At 37.1% G+C, this 20,997-nt stretch overlaps 1 protein-coding gene across 15 annotated transcripts in view; it reads left to right on the forward strand.

Moving 5' to 3' along the window:
* CENPL (centromere protein L) overlaps nucleotides 1-16,643 on the forward strand; it is a 50,836-nt gene extending 34,193 nt beyond the window's left edge. For all 15 annotated transcript variants that reach the window (XM_060296214.2, XM_060296204.2, XM_060296218.2 and 12 more), the window contains 4 exons: nucleotides 4,444-4,620; nucleotides 8,035-8,286; nucleotides 13,516-14,058; nucleotides 16,045-16,643. In XM_060296214.2, the coding sequence (XP_060152197.1) occupies nucleotides 4,447-4,620; nucleotides 8,035-8,286; nucleotides 13,516-14,058; nucleotides 16,045-16,116 (1,041 nt within the window). In that variant the 5' untranslated portion in view covers nucleotides 4,444-4,446 and the 3' untranslated portion in view covers nucleotides 16,117-16,643. The remainder of the gene's footprint in view (nucleotides 1-4,443; nucleotides 4,621-8,034; nucleotides 8,287-13,515; nucleotides 14,059-16,044) is intronic.
* The last annotated feature ends 4,354 nt before the right edge of the window (nucleotides 16,644-20,997 follow it).

Here is a 20,997-nt window from a genome sequence, read left to right on the forward strand (position 1 = left end):
ATTCTTTGTTATTGGTCCAGGCGTGGCAGTAAACTTTGTGTTTTGTCCTGTTGTGTGGTCGTTATCTTTACAATACTTGGGGGTTCAGATGTGTTTCACACGACCTGCTTAGCATTGGCGTTAGGTGACGATGTACAAAAGTGATTTAAGTCAGGGTCCCTTCCTTCACGGACTTAGCACAAGAAAAACAACTGAGTTGTAATTGTGTGTTCTGAACTGCAAGTGCAAGAGGAATTGGCCGGAGAGCTAGCTCTGTGGATACTTGGAAGCTTCTCCTGAGGAGATGAAACTTGAAGGGTAGATTGGATTTGGCCAGACAAATGGGTGTAGAGAAGTAGTCTTAATTGGCAATAGGTTGAATAAAGAAGTCCGGGAGCAGAGGCAAACATGACAGGCATGAAGAGCAGGAGGGTGATGAGCAGCCTAGGGCAAGGGGGCATGTTTGGGTGTAGGGCAGTGGCTCTTAACCGTTTAAAGAATCATCTCCTGGACCTTTCTTCACCCCCTTCTCCCACCAAATACACACGCATACACCATTTTGCATCCAACCTTAGAGGGCTTTTAGATTTAGGAAAGACCCTTTGTCCATGGATCTTGGGGTAAGAACTGAAGTAGTAGAAAATGAACCTGGATAGGATCAGATAATATGATCTCGTGCCTTGAAACCCAGGCAGAGAAGTTTTGGCTTCATTTATTTAGAAGATGTGTGGGAATTGTTATGGGATCTCAAGCAAGATAATGACAAGATAAAAGTGGTGTCTGTGGAGAAACTAGTCATGGATTTGGGGAAAGGGGTTAAGACTGGAATAAGAGAAGTGGCTCTAATTAAGAATGCAAGTGAAGGCCAAATCTGAGAGGGCTAGTATGTATGCTTTTAAGAAATATGTCAGAATTTGATGCTAATTCGGATGTAAACGTGAAGTTGAGGGAAGAGTAAAAGATGACTAAGGAGTATTTTAAGGGGCAGGAAGGAAAATGAGAAGGAAGAGTGGAATTATTATTGAGAAACAGGGTAGTTGGAAAGGAAAGATTGATTGTAAAATAATGTTTAGCTTTGAACTTAATGAGTTTGAGTACAAAAAAGTTTAATGTTTTACAGGAAATTGGAAATGCAGGTGCAAAGGTCTGAAAATAGAGATTTAGGAGTCATATGTAGAATGAATGTTATATGGAGAATGAGTGATTTCAGAGTCTGGGGAGACACGCACTGTTGGAACTGGGGGAAGGATAGGAATCAGCAAATGAATCAGCAGGAACCATAAGAAACAAGGAGGAGAAATAATTGAGTGTCTGAAAAAAAGCAAGGTAACAAAGTTTAGAGGACTAAGGATGAGCAAACTTGATGAATCAAGTATTTGGCCATGGTTTTCACAAAAATATTATTGGTAATCTTCAAAAGTGCCATGTCTTTATAGTGATGGATTCATAAGAGAGGTTGCTGAAGATTTCCAAAAAAATATTTATTAGTAAGTGAAGGCAATAGTTGTATACCATATTTCCAGGAAATTGGTCTCAAAACGAATGAGACGAGTAGGATTTAAACAAAACGTTTTTAGTGTTAGGAATACAAGAATATGCATGGCAGTGGAAGAAAAGTATCCTGTGAAGTAGAGATTAGAGATGATAGAGGTTTGAAATAAACATGGGAGATGGTGCCCAAGGGAAATGTAAAGGGACATGGAGATCAAGAATATTGGTTGATGGATTGGTTTTAGAAAGCAAGTAAGAGGACCTTTTTCCTTACAGTTGGAAGGAAGAATATTGGGGCAGTAAAATATTAAGTCAAGCTATATTTTTAACCTCTTAATTATCTGGCAGGGCAAAATTGCACATTATTGAGTATGGAGTGAGAAAGTAAAATAGGTATAAACCATTTTCTAATCTTTAATGCATGGATTGGGCTATTTCACATTACTGCAGTATTAAATTACTCAAGGGAAATGTTTTCTCAATACCAGTCCTTTCAGAGCTAGTAGTCTTTCTCTCACCTAGATAGACTTTAAAATCCTTTTGGAATTCATAGAATTTCTCTTTTAAGTAGTCAAACTTAGTAGGGCTTATTTTGCCTTGAAATTGATCCCTATTGAAAGGCAGTGTGCAAGAAGGAGGTAAGAGCACCCACTTTGGTGTTAGACTGTCTCGGTTCAAATTCTGGCTCTGGCATTTTTAGCTGTATGACTTTGGCAAGTTATTTAATTTCTTTATCTTCCTATCTGTCAACTGGGAATATAATAACCGACCTCATACAGTTGTTTGAGGATTAAATGAGACAATATTTGTTAAAGGGCTTAGAAAGTTACCTGGCACATGATGAATACTCAATAAATGTTAGCAATTATTCCAAATAACAGATTTGAAAGAAACATTCAGTGTAGATGGGACTGATTAAAATTCCATTTTGAATACACAATTCTGTATGCATTTAAAGGCAGACTGCTTTAGAGTAGCTGCTATTTAAGTTGTATGGTATATGATCTTTCTCTGGGCATTATCTGAGTTTTGAGAACTATATATTTAATTTATGGAGTTTTGTGCAAGGTATAGAGTGTGTCATACTTTGACATGATGAAATTTAAATATAGGGCTTCCCTGGTGGCGCAGTGGTTGAGAATCTGCCTGCCAATGCACGGGACACGGGTTCGAGCCCTGGTCTGGGAAGATCCCACATGCCGCGGAGCAACTGGGCCCGTGAGCCACAACTACTGAGCCTGCGCGTCTGGAGCCCGTGCTGAGCAACAAGAGAGGGCGCGATAGTGAGAGGCCTCTCACTAAATAAATAAATAAATAAATATATATATATATATAAATTTAAATATAATGATAAATAAAGCTCTTCACTTGTGAAAAAAAATTTTTTTAATTAATTTATTATGGCTGTGTTGGGTCTCCGTTTCTGTGCGAGGGCTTTCTCCAGTTGTGGCAAGCGGGGGCCACTCTTCATCGCGGTGCGCGGGCCTCTCACTATCGCGGCCTCTCTTGTTGCTCAGCACGGGCTCCAGACGCGCAGGCTCAGTAGTTGTGGCTCACGGGCCCAGTTGCTCCGTGGCATGTGGGATCTTCCCAGACCAGGGTTAGAACCCGTGTCCCGTGCATTGGCAGGCAGATTCTCAACCACTGCGCCACCAGGGAAGCCCTGAAAAAAATTTTTGAAAGGGTAACTGTGCCACTTCTTGGGAGTAATTTTTATAACTTTTAAATCATAATTCCTTTCAATTTTGGAGTTCCATGAAATACTTCTGTTCAATTAAACCAATACTTGCTTAACAATTAAACAGCATTCAGTATTATACTAGGGTAATTATACAAGAGAAATACAAAGAGCATGATTTCAGTCAAAGTAGTTTCTCTGGGAAGAGAAGAAATGCACACCAAAAAAATAGTACAAGTAGATGAATTCGGGCCAAAATGAGTGGTAGAGACTAGGTGATTGAAGAGAGCTGTGTGGGCTGGTGTATTATTAATCTCCAAAGATTTTGTAGAATATTCTCGAGGGATTTTGTTAGACTCATTTAGAGGGCTTTTGGGCTTTTTCAGAATATTTACCCCTGTACACACACACACACACACACACACACACACACACACACACACACACACACACACACACACACACACACACACACACACACACACACACACACACACACACACACACCTTCCCAGAATGAGCCACTGATACAGACACAGACAGAAGTGTGTAACATGGGTATTCTGGGGGGGAAAAGGTTAACAAAACCCCACTATTTGAAAAGGGATCAAATTCACACATAGTTTTAATGGCGGTGGAATGGAAAAAGAACACTTGAGGTAGGGAATATGATAAGCAAACACATGAAGACAGGGATGTGTTTATGTCTAGGATAAGTAGGATAAGGACAAGCTGAATTATGAGTTGTGAATGCCCAGTAGAAGAGTAGAATTTATCTCATCACTGAAAAGTTTTTTGCACAGGTGACTAATAATAAAGTACCATTTCTGAAAAATGGATTACCCTCAGATACGGAACGTTTAGTTGTGGTAATAAGACCTGGCTAAGGAAGTAGCTTTGGGAATGGATGGAGAGACTGAGGAAGGAAAAATTCAAAAGAATGTGCTTAATGATTGTATGTTAAAAAATGAAAGTGGGAGACTACTTAAATACGTTTAAATTAACTTAGAAAATTGACAGGAATTTGAAAATGGACCAGCTAGCTTTTGGAAGGAGGACAGAAGGAGTTGAATTTAGTTTTGAACATAACTGTGTTTGAGCTATCTGTAAGATGTTCATAAAAATAGCCTATAGCCAATGAGAAATATAGGATTTGATTAAAAAGTCAAAATGGGGCAGGGAGTAGGAGGGAGAGAGAAAGAATTCCTTTATAGTAGATAGAGGAATCAGTGAAACTATGAGCATGAATTAACGTTTTACTATTTAGAATTCTGGTTTTATTTCTTTTCATGTAGACCATGGATTCTTATGATGCACCAGAATCGACTCCTAGACAGTGTGCATCCTCAAGGCTTAAAGATTACTTTATAGGTGCCACCCCTCTGCAAAAACGATTAGAATCAGTCAGGAAGCAGACTTCATTTATCCCGACTCCACCTCGAAGGAAAATTCCCCAGTGTTCACAACTTCAGGTATGCTCTTTGTGTTCCTTTGTGTTACTAATAATTGAGAATGCCTGTGAATGAAACATTTCAATTGTTGTTACTATTTATAGTATTTTTAGTATATTCTTACTCCCTGTGGTAATAAAATAAATGAGAAACAGCTATAACAATTATTCACACTATCAGTACCATATGTTTTTTAACCTCTTTTTTTTTTTAATTCTTTCTCTTTATTTCCTAGTTTTCAAAATAATGCTAGGGGTTGCTTTCTTAGCATTCTCCAATGGTGACAAAGTTTTTGTTTTTTTGGTTGATTTTTTTTTAACTTTTTATTTTATATTGGAGTATAGCCGATTAACAATGTTGTGATTGTTTCAGGCTGCCACATAACATTGAGCAGAGTTCCCTGTGCTATACAGTAGGTCCTTGTTGGTTATCCATTTTAAATATAGCAGTGTGTACATGTCGATCCCAAACTCCCTAACTATCCCTTCCTCCCTGGTAACCATAAGTTCCTTCTCTTAAGTCTGTGAGTCTGTTTCTGTTTTGTAAATAAGTTCATTTGTATCATTTCTTTTTAGATTCCGCATATAAGGGATATCGTATTTCTCTTTCTCTGACTTCATTTAGTATGACATCCTCTAGTTCCGTCCTTAACCTCCTTTAATTTGGGACGTTTCCACAATATTTCTTTGTCTTTTATAACACTGACATTTTTGAAGAATATGTTTCCTCCTCTTCCCTTTTTAAATAGAATATTCCTCATTTTGTATTTGTCTGATGTTTTCTCAAGATTAGATTGAAATTATGTATTGCTGGCTGGAATACTGTATAGGTCGTGTTGTATCCTTTTGGGACATAACATCTGGTAGCACATAGGTGATGTTAATTTTGATCATCTTGTCAACGTGTTGCCCAATAATTACTGCTTTATTCCCCCCTGCAACTAATAAGCGGTCTGTGGGGAGACACTTTAAGATAATGCAAATGTCCTGTGCCTCATCAAAATTTTGCCTCACACTTAACATCCTTCATCCATTGATACTTTTTGCCTAATCCCATCTTTATGGTGATGGTTGAAAAATAATAATTTTCCATCTCTATTTGCTCCATATTTACCAACCAGCCTTTGGCATTCTATTTGAGGCCCTTCTCATTTCTATTCCATTTATTTATCTATTTATCAGTACAGATTCATGAATTCCTGTTTTAAAAATTTTTCTAATTACTTACTAAATTATTTTCATGTTTATATTGTTCTGGATTTGTCTGGTGGCAACATGCTCTGTTTTGATCATTCATAAAAAAACCCTGTGTATTAACATTAGTAATTTGTAATTTTACTGAACTATGAAATAAAGCCCCAGTTAATACAAGTTTTTTTGTTGTTTTATAAATTTATTTAATTATTTATTTATGGCAGCGTTGGGTCTTTGTTGTTGTGCGAGGGCTTTCTCTAGTTGCAGAGAGCGGGGACTACTCTTCCTTTTGCGGAGCACGGGCTCTAGGCGCATGGGCTTCAGTAGTTGTGGCTCCAGGGCTCTAGGCACTCGGGCTTCAGTAGTTGTGGCTCGAGGGCTCTAGAGCACAGGCTCAGTAGTTGTGGTGCACGGGATTAGTTGCTTCACGGCAAGTGGGATCTTCCCAGACCAGGGCTTGAACCTGTGTCCCCTGCATTGGCAGGTGGATTCTTAACCATTGCACCACTAGGGAAGTGCCGTCAATACAAGTTTGATGGATGCTTTTGAGTCACTTAGCAAGGAACCTGGCTGATCAGTCACCTACACCTTCCTTTTAACTTTTTCTTGTCTGTGTTGTGGGTCTAGTATCTTTTGGCCTATGAGAAAAGTTTTGCTTTTTTGTGAAAACTTCTTTAAAGAAAAATTACTAGGGCTTCCCTGGTGGTGCAGTGGTTAAGAATCCGCCTGCCAATGCAGGGGACACGGGTTCAAGCCCTGGTCCGGGAAGATCCCACATGCCACGGAGCAACTAAGCCCGTGCGCCACAACTATGGAGCCTGAGCTCTAGAGCCTGCGAGCCACAACTACTGAAGCCCATACGCCTAGAGCCTGCGCTCAGCAACAAGAGAAGCCACCGCAATGGGAAGCCCGCACACCACAACGAAGAGTAGCCCCCACTCACCCCAACTAGAGAAAGCCCGCGTGCAGCAACAAAGACCCAACACAGCTGAAAATAAAATGTAAATAAAATAAATAATTTTAAAAAAAAAAAAGAAAAATTACTAGTCCTGGTAATGAAAGTTATGGTTCTTAACCAGAAAACAGAGATTGTATATAAATTAAAGACTGGAAAAATAAAAAAACAAACATTGCAACAGTAAAAAAAAAAAAAAAAAAAAGACTGAAATGTCCAGTTCAGTGTTTCCTTTTCTCTATGATACAAATAATTTTGCCAGATCTTTTTTTTCTTGGCCGTACCACACGTCCTAAGGGATCTTAGTTCCCAACCAGGGACTGAACCTGGGCACTGGCAGTGAAAGCACCAAGTCCTAACCATTGGCCCCCCCTTTTTTTTCCCCCAAATCTTTTGATAGTAATAAAAAAAGTTTACAGCTTTTCCATGAGTACTCTAGTCAGAACAAATATTTTTGTCAAGTGGACAACTGTGGTGAAAGTTCCAAAAGATATTTGGGACTGTGGAAGTATGGATTCTGTAGAAAAGTTCAATTCAGGATAAAACTAGGAGCTTACGTGGGGGTGTATGTGAAGACCCTCAGTACTGCCATAGTGCCAATACAAATGAAGTGTTTTGTTTTTAGTGGTCCCTGTGATTCCAATAGAGTCTAGCCACAATACTCCCATGTATCTTTTTATTTAATCTACTGAATTAGAGTGATGGAGTGAATTTACTGCCAAACAATTTTAGAAATTAGTTAATTAAAACCAATGAAATTAGATGCTCCAGTGGTGACTATTTTTAAACTCTATAATTTGAAGTTTCTAAAAGTATGTAACTGTTCATCCAATAAATATTTATTAAACAGCTGTTCTAGATGACATTGTTCTAGGTGCTAGAGATACAGTAGTGAATAAAATAGGCAAAATTCCTGTTCTCATCAAACTCATACTCTAGTAGTGAAGACAGTAAAAATCAGGCAAGTACCTAATGTCAGGTAGTAATAAGTGCTGTGAAAAAAATAAAGCATGTTAAGGAGATATAGAGTGACAAAGCTGGAATGGGTGCAGGTGCTACTTTAGATAGGGTGGCCTCTTGAGTGACATTTGGGCAGAGACCTGAATGAAGGAAAGGAACATGCCATGTGAACACCCTGGGAAGAACATTCCAAAGGGAAATTACAGCAGATGCAAAGATCAGGTACCCAGTAATGGCTTTGTTTTAAATATTTAAGATACTGTGATTAAGTTCTTAGTTACTCATGTTTCCTAATTCTTAAACTTTCTTTGTCTTGATTTTTTTTAGGAAGATGTTGATCCTCAAAAGTTTGCATTCCTTCTGCATAAACAATGGACTTTATATAGTTTAACTCCCTTATATAAATTCTCCTATACTAATTTCAAAGAGTATTCTAAACTTCTGAATGCATTTATTGCTGCTGAAAAGCAAAAAGGACTTGCTGTGGAAGTGGGAGACGACTTCAACATCAAAGTGATTTTCTCTACTCTCCTGGGAATGAAAGGAACACAGAGAGACCCTGAAGCATTTCTTGTCCAGGTATATCATATAAGCAGTACTTGCTTCCTAGGAGAAAAGAATGTGCGTTGTCTTGGTTTAGAAATTGTGATGTTTTCTTACTGTTTTTAAAATTCTTAAGCTTGTGATTTATAACCTATTTTATGTCTTGTTTGACCAAATTATAGTAATTAGATATGACCAACTTAAAAAAAAGTTTTTTTCCTTTTACAATATAATTATGTTTATTTTAGAAAACTTAGAAAATACATAAAAGTACAAAGAAAGGGAGAAGTTTGAGCTGCAAAGAAGTTGGGATTCTTCTCCTGGAGCTGAGTAAAACCTACCCCTATCTAGGGCTCCTTCCTTCTTTCCTTCCTTCCTTCTTTCCTTCCTTCCTTCTTTCCTCCCTTCCTTCCTTTCTTCCTTCCTTCTTTCCTTTTGAGGTTCTTGGCAGGCGAACCTCTGCTCTTTGTGGGCCCACAGATCTTCTACTTACACAACCCCAAAGACTTGTAGGCTTGAGGAAGTGAGGCTCCATCTGTTTGTGGAAATTTCTCTCAGTAAACTAGTGCATGGTGATGACTCCAGAGTTTCATCCATAGTCAATATAATGGAAAATTCTAAGACTTATGACTCTTTTCAACATGAACTTCAGGATTATATTAGAAAGCAAAGAGCCAGAGGATTACAACCAGAGGTTTGCTTTAGAAAGGGGACAGAAGACTCTGTGTACAGAGAAAAGGACCACACTGCACCCAGACCTCCAATGCTGGAGCAGAGATTCCCCTTCAGGAGGCCCCACAAGTCCCCCAGTTCCTACGAAAGGCCGAAAACAGTGGAAAGCCACTTAACCCACACTGTCCAATATTCATCACTTCCGACAAAGACTGGAACCTGTAAATCACTGTCAGAAAAAAACATGACCATTTCTTCAATAACCGGTGGTTTCCAAGCCCACCTGTGCAAGGAATGGCCACTGGCCCCCACACAGCACAACACAGAGAAGAGGCCAGCTGCTTCTCAGAGGACCACACCAGTGTCCATCAGGCAGGAGATCAAGACGGAGGCTGGACAGGAAGGTCCAGGGAGGAGGAGGACATGGCGATGAGAAGCAGGTATCGTGGAAGAGGACGCACCACAGGGATGAAGAGGATGAAGATTCCCACAAAGAGAACAGGAGGAAGGCCAAAGTGGCGCCAGGAAGCACAGAGAAGTCCAAGTACAGAAAGAGCACCCATGACTGGGACACCATGAAGGAGGGAAGAAGGTCCAGTAGAGAGGAGAAGCATCCTGGCAAGCATAGCACCCAGGAGTGGGACTTGTGGGATGAAACTATCCTTGGTGGTTGTTACTGATGCTGGAGATTTGGGACCTGGATATTAAATGATATGGATCCATTGGAAAGGCTGGATTAAATGGTATTGAAGCAATTCATTAGCCATACTTCAAAGAAAATAAAATTCGATCCCCACCTATATCAGACTCTGTTCAAATATAAAAACCCAGTTGGTTTAAAGATGTCAATTTAAAACCCAAATAGAAAAGTATTAGAAGTAAATATAGGAAAATTGTTTTCAATCTTGGAATATGAACGGCTTTCCTGAACAAGACGTTTTAGCCAGGGGCCATAAAAGAAGAAAAAATAATACATGTATTTGCAAAAACACTTAAACTCTGCATGTAACAGAAGATTTTGTTGTACATTTTCTTAAAAACAGAAATAAAAAGCTATGCATTGTGCATATGCATTGAGCAGCTCCAGAAAGATACACGAAACAATGGTAACTGGGCTCTGGGGGCAAGAACTGAGTTGGGGGAGGCGGGTAGACAGAGGTAGCTGATAGACTAACTTTTCAGAGTGTACATTTCTATTTGAATTTTGTACTATATGAGACTACTACCTTTCCAATAAATAAATATTTTAAAGGTTAAAAAAAACAAACAAAAAAACAAAGAAAGTTAAAAACCACAGTTTAACATTTTGGTATACATCTATTTGTCAGTAGACAATCTGAATAGGCCTAGTCCTATTAGAGAAATTGAATCAATAATTAATAACCTTCCAAAACAGAAAGCAACAGATCCAGATGGGTTCACTAGTGAATTCCACCAAACGTTTAGGGAGGAAATTACACCAATTCTCTACAATTTCTTTCAGAGATAGAAGCAGAGGGAATACTTCCTAATTCATCCTATGAGCCCAGTATTACCCTAATACCAAAACTAGACAAAGACATTATAAGAAAATTACAGACTCCATCATGAATCTAGATATATCTATTTGGCTGTCTGTATCTGTTAAAATTGTGATCATATTGCCCATACTTGTGCATTATGGCTTTTTTTTTTTTTTACTAATAATCAGTGCTGTAGATAGTTACTCATGTCATTTTGAGTAACTAAATGTAAATGTAAATTTTACGTTTTTGTAAACTTATCTGTATAATTCTATGGTTTTTAGTGGGATTAAAATCCTAGAAGTAGAATTTTAGCAAAGAAGTAACATTGTTACATATTGTGATATATCATACCAAGTTACTCTCAGAAATGTAACATTTTACATTCCTTACTATATGTAGTATATAAAAGTAATATGACTGTCCTTTTATTAAGAAACCAGATTTATTTTATTATTTATGCCTGTTCCTTCTGTTTCTGCTAAATTAACTCATTTTAGTCATTGATAAGTTAAATGCTGAAACAGTTGAAATTTTGTTTAGTTGTATAGATCAAGGGTTAGCAAACTATGGCCTGCTGCTTGGCTTTGTAAACAACGTTTTTTTGGAATAGAGCCCCTTTCATTTGTTTACATATCGTCTATGGCTGTTTTTGTATTACAACAGCAGAGTTGTAGTTGCTACAGAGACTACATGGCTTGCAAAGCCTAAAATATTTACTATCTGGCCTTCTGCAGAAAAGGTTTGCTGACCCCTGGTATAGATCATAGTATTGGCAAGGATCTCAGGATTACTGGGATTAGGTTCAGCTGCATATAACAGAAAGTCTAAATAACAGTGACAATAGAGGTTTACTTGTCTTCCAAAAAAGTGTCCAGAGGTAAGCTTTTCCAGGCTGGTAAATGCTTCATGAAATTATTAATAATCTAAGCTCCTTCTGTCCTCTCTATCATCCTTGGTGCATGGCTTCCCTCCTATGGTCACACTATAATCTAAATTGGCTCCTGGAGCTCTAAATACTATATGTAAGTTCAAGGCAAGTAGTAGGAGGAAGATGGGAAAGTCAGACAGGATGCCTGCCGCTGAGTAAACCTTTAACGAGACTTGCTGACACCCAACAGATACTTCTCTTTATATCCCAGATGGAAGGAAGACTAGAAAAAAGTTTTAGTGGGTACTTTGCCACCTCAAGTGAAAGCAGTTTTACTGTGGAAGGAAAAATAGATACTGGGTAGATAATTAGCAGTCTCTGTCAAGTTGAAGCAGTTGATGCCCAAAGAAGGTACATGGTTTGCATGTCATCAGGCAAGCAAATATTCTTGTGAGGAATAGAAATAACCTCTTGAATTCCTAGTATAGTGTCCTAATAGTTTTCTAATTAAATCTCATTTCTTGCCAGGGTTACAGGACTTATAGGTTATAAATACGTGATAGACATAATACATCTGGCTTTAAGGTATTTGAAAGTCTCATAACTTCTTGAACAAGGAGAAAAATGGCAAAAATAATTGTTCAAATGATCATCTCTAAAGGGATATAATATAGGGCTGTGATCTTCACCTTGTCCTGGTCAAACTTTAATTAAAACTTCTATTAATATCTGGAAGGTATGTTTGTTATATAATTTACAAATTTAAAGTTTGAGGGGTTAGTCAATCTGCTAGAAAATATAATCAAGATTCTAAAAGATCTGAATGGATTGACACAGTGGGCCAAATTGAAAGAGATTAATATTTTAATAGGAATAAGTTTACTGCCTCATTGTAAGTTGGGGGGGGATTTACCTATTAATAGCAAAAATGAGTATGTAGGGTTAATTTATGTAAAGCTGTCAACTAAACCAGAAAACTACTGTTAAGATTATATTAGTAGGAGTATAATCTAGGTTAAAGGTGGTGACAGTCCTGTAATCAGACCTTTTTGAAGTAATTATGTTCACTTATGAATGACTCCTTTGCCAAAGAATTTCAGAGAAGAGTGTCCAGATAGTGTGAGCACTTGAATGTATGTCATAGAAGGAATGGTTGAAGAAACTGGAGATGTTGACCGTAGCAGTATATATGATAAGGATAATCAAATATTTGAAGGGCTTTTTATGTAGAAGAGAGATTAGATTAGATTTCATCTACATACACGTAAGGAAGAAAGTAGGACCAGTGGTTGGAAACTGTAGGGCCTAACATATGAAAGAACATTTTAAGTGGATAGACAGAGCTCCCTTAGGAAATAGTGACGTCTTCCTCAGTGGAATAATTCAAGCACATTGGATTCGGTGACCTTTTACAGTCCCTTCTAAAGTTTTTTTTAAAAAATTATTTATTTATTTTTGGCTGTGTTGGGTCTTTGTTGCTGCACGTGGGCTTTCTCTAGTTTTGGTGAGCGGGGGCTACCCTTCGTTGCGGTGCACAGGCTTCGCATTGCAGTGGCTTCTCTTGTTGCAGAGCTCTGGCTCTAGGCGCACGGGCTTCAGTAGTTGTGGCTTGTGGGCTCTAGAGTGCAGGCTCAGTAGTTTTGGTGCATGGGCTTAGTTGTTCCATAGCATGTGGGATCTTCCCGGATCAGCACTCGAACCCATGTTCCCTGTATTGGCAGGCAGATTCTTAACCACTGCGCCACCAGGGAAGTCCCCTTCTAAAGTTGAGATTTTTGTTTTCCAGTTTTTTAAAGTCTTTGTTGAATTTGTTTTATGTTTTGGGTTTTTTGGCCAGGAGGCATGTGGGATCTTAGCTCCCTGACCAGGGATCAAACCTGCACCCCCTGCATTGGAAGACGAAGTTAAAGTTGAGATTTTGAGACTTTTTTTTTTCAGGGTACTGTACCTGGTTATACCATATTGGCACCCCTTTTTGCATTTTGGTTGCACCAAGGTCTTGCCATGTACCATGTCTGTCCTAATAAAGAGTATTAGGAGAAAGGTCAGTTAACTTGATACACCCTAATAATGATCAGGGAGACTATTACCTCTGTGGTTTTTGGCAGGTAATACTACATATCTTCTTATTTTTAAATGTACTAATTAATGCTGAGAAGATGCACTTTAGGAGTAGATGTACTTTCGAATTTAATGAACCCGTTTGATTTTTCTTCATAGATTCTGTCAAAATCTCAATTGCCATCTGAGCACAGAGAAGGTAAAGTGTTGTGGACTGGTTGGTTCTGCTGTATATTTGGAGACAGTCTTCTGGAGACTGTTTCAGAAGATTTCACCTGTCTACCCTTATTCCTTGCAAATGGTGCAGAGACTAATACAGCCATAATTGGAACCTGGTTTCAGAAAACTTTTGACTGTTATTTCCGTCCCTTAGCAATCAATGCGTTTAATCTTTCTTGGATGGCTGCTATGTGGACTGCATGCAAAATGGACCATTATATGGCTACTACTGAATTTCTTTGGTCTGTACCCTGTAGCCCTCAAAGTCTGGATATTTCTTATGCCATACATCCAGAAGATGCAAAAGCTTTGTGGGACAGTGTTCACAAAACACCTGGGGAAGTTACCCAGGAGGAAGTTGACTTATTCATGGACTGCCTGTATTCACATTTCCATAGACATTTCAAAATTCATTTATCAGCCACAAGATTGGTTCGTGTTTCAACATCTGTAGCTTCAGCACATACTGATGGAAAAATAAAGGTTAGTTGGAGCAAATCTAGTTAAGTAATTTTTCCTTATTGTTGCATAGTTTTCAAAATGTATGGCAATTGTATTTTCCACATTGACGAAACACTTTGGGATGTCTGCCAATTGATGACAGTAGAGAGATTTTATTTTATGCTTTATAAATGGTTTACTAAAAAGTCTTAAGCCTTCTATATGCAGCTTTATAGTGGAAGGATACTTACTATACTCTGTGTGCCCATAGACTTTGGTAATAATATGACTTATTCTGTAGTAACTTTGAAATTTTCAGAATTTTCTTGTCAATTTTGAAATAATTATCAGAGTAACAGGATTTTGTGTGTTAGATAAGAAACTTATAGTAGAAACACAGAACTAAAATATCATCTTTATATTTTAGGCTTTTCTATCCCTACTGGGAAAGAAATAATAGAGACATTGTTTTAGTGTATATGAAGGCCTTATTAGAGAACGTATCAGAAATAAACTGAGAAAAAAAAAAAGAAAAAAACTGAGAGTAGGCACCTAAATATATTTAAGTGTATTATATTAATATATTTAAAATATATTAAAATACAGCCACAATAAACACTCGTGAATATTGGTCTTGTCACTGTGCTAGGAGTTTAACATACTTTAACTCTAATCTTTAGAGCAACCCTATAGTTAGGTGTTTCTATCTACATTTATTTTATTTTTAAAACAAGGAAGCTGAAGCCAAGATAGGTTTAAGTGACACATGCAAGATAGCTTAGTAAGAGGAAGAGTCAAGATTTAAACACTTAATCTCTTAGGTTCCAAGAAGTTCATACTCTATCTTATAAGCACTACTTTGATGCTTTTCAGACTGGAGGTCACAATGCAGCAGTAGGTTAGGAAGTAATTTGATGAGAAGAAACCAGCTTTAAAAAACAAAAGAAAAATAGAGTGGAAAATATAAAAATGAGAATATATAACATATACTAAGGATATACATTTGCTTGTACTGGGTCATGATGTTAAATTTATTTCTTACTATGGTTCACAGTAATAAATTTGAAATATTATATACTATTCCATCTTACTTTGACATTATAAAGAAATAAATTTACATTTTAGCACCTCAATTCAATTTCATGAAGTCCTTATATTTTAAAATTTTATTTCCATATTCTCACATTCTATTAATAAACTACATTTTAAAACTATTTTATATAATTGTTCTTATCCATCTATGAATGTAAGGGTGGCCCTGTTTTATCTGGCCTATTCTAAGGGCCTCTCGTAAGGATCTAAGACAGTAACTGTGGCTCCTAGGTTCAAATAATGCCATGATGAAGCTAACATTTATCAAGCACTAACTGTGCCAAGCATTATTAACCATTTACACATATTGTCCCATTTAGTTTTCACAACAACCTATTTGCATAGGTTGTAAAGAGGAAATTGTGGCACAGAGGATAAGTAGGCTCCTTCAAGATCACACAGCTAATAAGTGGAGTTGGAATTTAAACCCAGTCATCTGACTCAAAAGCTTATGCTTTTAACTGCAACACTGTACTGCCTCTCAAAAGTTTGAAATTAATGTATTAACCAGGTTTCTGCCTCTGCTTAGTTTCTACAAGACACTTTGGCATCATATATCCCTTTGAGAAGAAGGAAGGTATGGAACTCTTTCTAGAAAATGTAGATACTCAATTTGCATATAAGTCTAAGGGGTTCGTAGATACTCCTTCCTCCTTCTCTTTAGGCAGATATCTTACCCATGGAAGCCAGGATAAATAAGAACCCTAGTCTAATTCCATCTAAGCACCATTGACTAATAGTTGTAAATTTATTAAAGTCAGTCATCTTTATTAAGTAAAGTCTATTTGACTTAGAACAGCAATGGTTTGGGTTTATATTCATAGCTTAGCTTGTAGATATGGAATTTAAAATAAGCCTGGAATATTTATCAAATATCAAACTGCTTTGCTATAAGTAATTGTATTTTAATTTTAAATGTCTTTTTTTTTTTTTCAGATTTTGTGTCATAAATACCTTATTGGAGTGTTGGCATATTTGACAGAACTGGCAATTTTTCAAATTGAGTGAGGCCTTGTGGGGACTATAAGTTATGGATTATATACCTTTTTCTCATTGACTATCTGCCTAATTGCTATGCTGAGGGGGACTGCAGGAGAAATGGGCATCTGTACATCTGTTTTCCTCACAGTGCCTTGGAGTTACCCAGATGAAAGCCAAGAAGGATCTAGAAGAACAAAGAAGGTGGTAGTGGATGAACCACAGCCAGGTGCTTGTGTAATATAGTCCTGGTCATCTGGGATGCCAGTCTGTAGAATATGCCGAGTTATTAATTTGTTGGCCATCTTTCTAAAAAATATATAATGTTTTATTATGTGAAAATTTTTAGGATTCAAATGAGATACCTCTAATATTGAATATTTCTGATTTGCATCTTTAAAACCTTTAATCCCTAATTTTAAGCATTTTAGACTTGTAGTCAGAGAGAATTTCTATGTTCTATAGACATTTTCCTAGCATCATTTTGCTGTAGAGCGCCAGCAATCAAAATCCTCCCCAAAGGAAACTAAAGTTACTATACATTTTTTAAGCCACTAATATGCTTCTGTTTTTAATGCTGTTTAATTCTTATTGCAGTATTGAATTAAATATTCACTTTTAAAAGGAAGCCTTGTGTTTATCAGTGTTTTGGTGACAGATCTTTAATAAATATCTCAGGAATGGGAAGTCATAGGCTTTTTCTCTAGCACAAAGGTTACTCAACAACTGTATGGAATCATACAAATCGTAGAGTTGAAAGGCAGCTGTGAATCTTTTTTGAGGGCAGGAATTATATTATGTAATTTTCATGTCCCTAATTTTGTTTTAGCACAGTGCTTGCTAAATATCTGTAGATTAAGTGAATTAATTTTAACCAACTCTTACATTTTGCAGGTGAAAACTACAAAATTGCACAACTTAGATGTGCACAAGATGTTATATCTAAAACTCTTCTTTTTACTCACCGAGCAGAGGAAGATTTTGTTTTGCTTTAGAAACAATGTTTTTTAAAATCTTCTTTGAAAGAAAATAACTATAATAGGCTGTGATTCAAAAACAAGGACTAACTTCTGGAATGGGGTATTATTTCACATATACTAGGCACAGCAGAAGTAGTGAAAAAAGCATGGGCTTTGGAATCAGCCATTGGAATGGACATTCATTGTCCTTTGGAATCAGACATTCATTCATTCAACTAAAATTAAGCTCCCACTGTCTACTCAGAATTGTATTGGGTAAAAAGAGATATAGTAGTGAAGATAAAAAAGATCCTTGTCTTGTGGAAATTATATTCTAGTAGAGGAAGGCAAAAGATAAATAATTTCAGATGGAGATAAATGCTATAAATAAGGCAGTGCAGTATGAAAAAGGGTGACTGGGATAGTGCCTACTTTATATACAGTTGTCAAAGAAGGTCTCTTTGAGGAAGTGACATTTGAGCTGAGTCCTGAATGATGAGAGGGAACCAGCTGTTTGAAGATCTGAGGAAGCATGTGCTAGGCAGGTGAAACTGCAAGAGCAAAGGCCTTGAGATAGGCAAGAGCAAGCTCTTATTTGAAGAGTAAAGGAAGTCTGTGTGGCTGGAGCATGGTAAGGGTGGAGTAGTATGAGATGAAACTAAAGAGATTGTGCAGGGACTGCCCTCGTGGTCCAGTGGCTGAGACTCTGTGCTTCCATTGCAGGGTCGTGGGTTCGATCCCTGGTGAGGGAACGAAGATCCCACATGCCCTGTGGCCAAAATAATAGTAAGTAAATAAATAAAATTAAATTTAAAAAAAAGACTGTGCAGCAGAGACTTCTTCCATCATGATAAGTCTCCCAATTTCTGGCTGGGCGTGTGGTTGCCCAGAATAAAGATGACATTTTCTAGCATTTCTCATAGGTAGGTACAGTCATATGACTAAGTTCTGACCCAATGGCATAAAAATGCCAGTGTCATGTAGAGCTTCTAGAAATCTTGTTAATAAACAGAGTAGGCCTTTACCCCTTGCCCTTATTCTTCTTCCAATTTTGCTGTTTGGAACACATAAAATGACTGGTACTCTAGTTGCTCTTTTAGGTCACTGGGATAAGGGTCAGGTCCTAGGGACAGCAGAGCATGGCCTGGAAGGAGTTTGTGCCCTGAGGACTTCTTGAAGCTGAACTCCAGTGCCAACCGGGATGTTCTTCCTCCAGACTTACGTATCAGAGATGTAAACTTCTATCTTGTTTAAGCTATTGTTACTTTGGTTCTCTTGCTCATAGTCAAACCTAATGCTAACTGATACAGAGAGGAAGAATCCACATCATCTAAGTTTTTACAGGTACTATGAAGAGACTGGATTTTATTCTAAATGCAATGGGGAACCACTGAAGTTTTATGCAGAAGAGTTATATGATCCAATTTGTATCTTACAAGATTTTATAAGATATGATGGAGAATGAGTTATAGGTGGACAAGAGTGGAAAAGGGAAAACAGGTAAAATATTGTTAGAAATGGTACAACCTCATGGAGAAGTTAGCAATATCTAACAAAATTATGTGTGATTTACCCTTTGACTAGTAATCCCACTTCTGGGATTCTATCCCCAAAATTCACTAGCAAAAATATAAAGTGAAGCAGAAACGAGGCTATTTATTCCAACAGTATTTGTAATAGCAAGACTAAAAACAATCCAAATGCTCATCAGAGAGGGATTGGTTGAATAAATTATGGTATAGCTGCACAGTGAACTACTACTGTGTAATTATAAAAGGGTTTGAGGAAGATATATAATATTGCCATGGAGTTCTCTCTAGGATATATTGTTATGTGAAAGAGCAAGATGAGGATAGAGTGTATAGTATGCTATCTTTTATGGAAGGAATGGGGGTGGAATATGAGTATGTGTGTATATTTCCCTACAAAAACAATGGAAGGATAAACCAAAAACTAGTAAAAGTGATTGCTAATGGAATGATGGGAACCAACTGTGTAGAGGGGACAGGAATGAAAGTCAGGACTCATCTGAATGTTCCTTGTTTATAGTTTGGAACCATATAAGTGTTTTATGTAATTATGAAACAAAATTAGATCAAAAAGAAAAAGCAATCCTTAAAAACTGAAAACAAATGAACCTAACTATATTACGTTCAGACCATAATCACACAAAGAATCGTTTTTAGTATCTCTAAATCCTTGTATTTTGACTGTATATCATCAGTGGGCTATATCCTAGGAAAAGAAGAGCAACAAAGGAATCTTAAATTGCATTAAGTTATCTTATTTTTAATAATATTGGTATTGTTATTTTACCACTTTTCATAACAGGATAAAATATATGTGACTATAACAATGTTAGAAACCAAGATTTCTAACGTTGTAAGAGAAAAAAATATACAATTATAAAATCAAGTAAGTTAAGTAGAAACTCTGTAATATTAACTTTGAATTGGAAATATCGGAATGAACTCATTTATTTTTGAAATGCAAATTTTAATTTTGATGAAGCCCAATCTGTCAAATTTTTCCTTTTGTTTCTTGTACTTTGGGTGTTGTATCTAAGAAATCATTGCTTAGTTCAAGGTCCCGAAGATTTACTCCTGTGTTTTCTCCTAAGCATTTTATAATTTTAGCTCTTAAATTTAGATCTGTAATCCATTTTGAGTTAATTTTTATGTATGGTGTGAGGTAAGCATTCAGATTCATCATTTTGCATACAGATATTTATTTGTTCCAGCATCATTTGCTGAAAAGGCTGTCTTTTTCCCATTGAATTGTCTGTTACCTTTCTTAAAAATCAGTGGCCATAGATGTTTGGGTTTATTTCTGGACTCAATTCTATTTCATTGATCTAAATGTCAGTCCTTACACCAGTACCACACTGTCTTGATTACTGTAGCTTTGTACTGTGTTTTGAAATCAGGAAGGTGAGTCTTTCAGCTTTGTCCTTTTTTCAAGATTGTTTTGACTCTTCTTGATTTTTTGCATTTTCATAAGAATTTTAGGATCAGTTGGTCAATCTTTGTAAAAAAGCTGGGATTTTGATAGTGATTGCCTTGAATCTGTAGATCAATTTAGAGAGTATTGCCCTCATAATGATACTAAGTCTTCCAGTCTATGAATGTGTGATATCTTTCCATTTATTTAAATCTTTCAAAATTTTCTTCAACAATGTTTTATTGTTTTCAGTGTCCAAGTTTTGTACTTTCTTTTGTTAAGTTTATTTCTAAATTGTTTTTTATGCTATTGAGAATGGAATTGTTTCCTTAATTTCATTTTTGGATTGTTTGTTGCTAGTGTATAGAAATATAATTGATTTTGTATATTGCTCTTGTATCCTATGATCTTGCTGAACTTGTTTATTCTAGTAGCTTTTTCAGTGAATGCTGTCAGATATTCTATATATAAGATTCATGCCATTGAAAAAAGACAGTTTTACTTCTTAATTTCAATCTGGATGCCTTTTAGTTCTTTTTCTTGCCAAATTGCCATGGCTAGAATTGCCAGTTCAATGGCTGGTAGAGGTAGTGAGAATGTACAGTCTTATCTTGCACTTGATCTTAGTGGGAAAGTATATTTCACCATTAAATATGCTGTTAGCTGTAGGATTTTCATAGATGTCCTTTATAAGGTTAAAGATGTTCTTTTCTATTCCTAATTTGTTGAAGGTTTTTGTTTTTTTTTTGCAGTATGCGGGCTTCTCACTGTTGTGGCCTCTCCCATTGCGGAGCACAGGCTCCGGATGCGCAGGCTCAGTGGCCATGGCTCATGGGCCCAGCCGCTCCGCGGCATGTGGGATCCTCCCGGACCAGGGCACGGATCCACATCCCCTGCACTGGCAGGTGGACTCTCAACCACTGCGCCACCAGGGAAGCCCAGTTGAAGGTTTTTTTTGGTTTTGTTTTTCTTTTCTTTTTTCGCCGCACAGCTTGTGGATTCTTAGTTCCCT

This window comes from Globicephala melas, chromosome 1 (assembly GCF_963455315.2).
Source record: "Globicephala melas chromosome 1, mGloMel1.2, whole genome shotgun sequence".
NCBI classification, from domain to species: Eukaryota; Metazoa; Chordata; class Mammalia; order Artiodactyla; family Delphinidae; genus Globicephala; species Globicephala melas.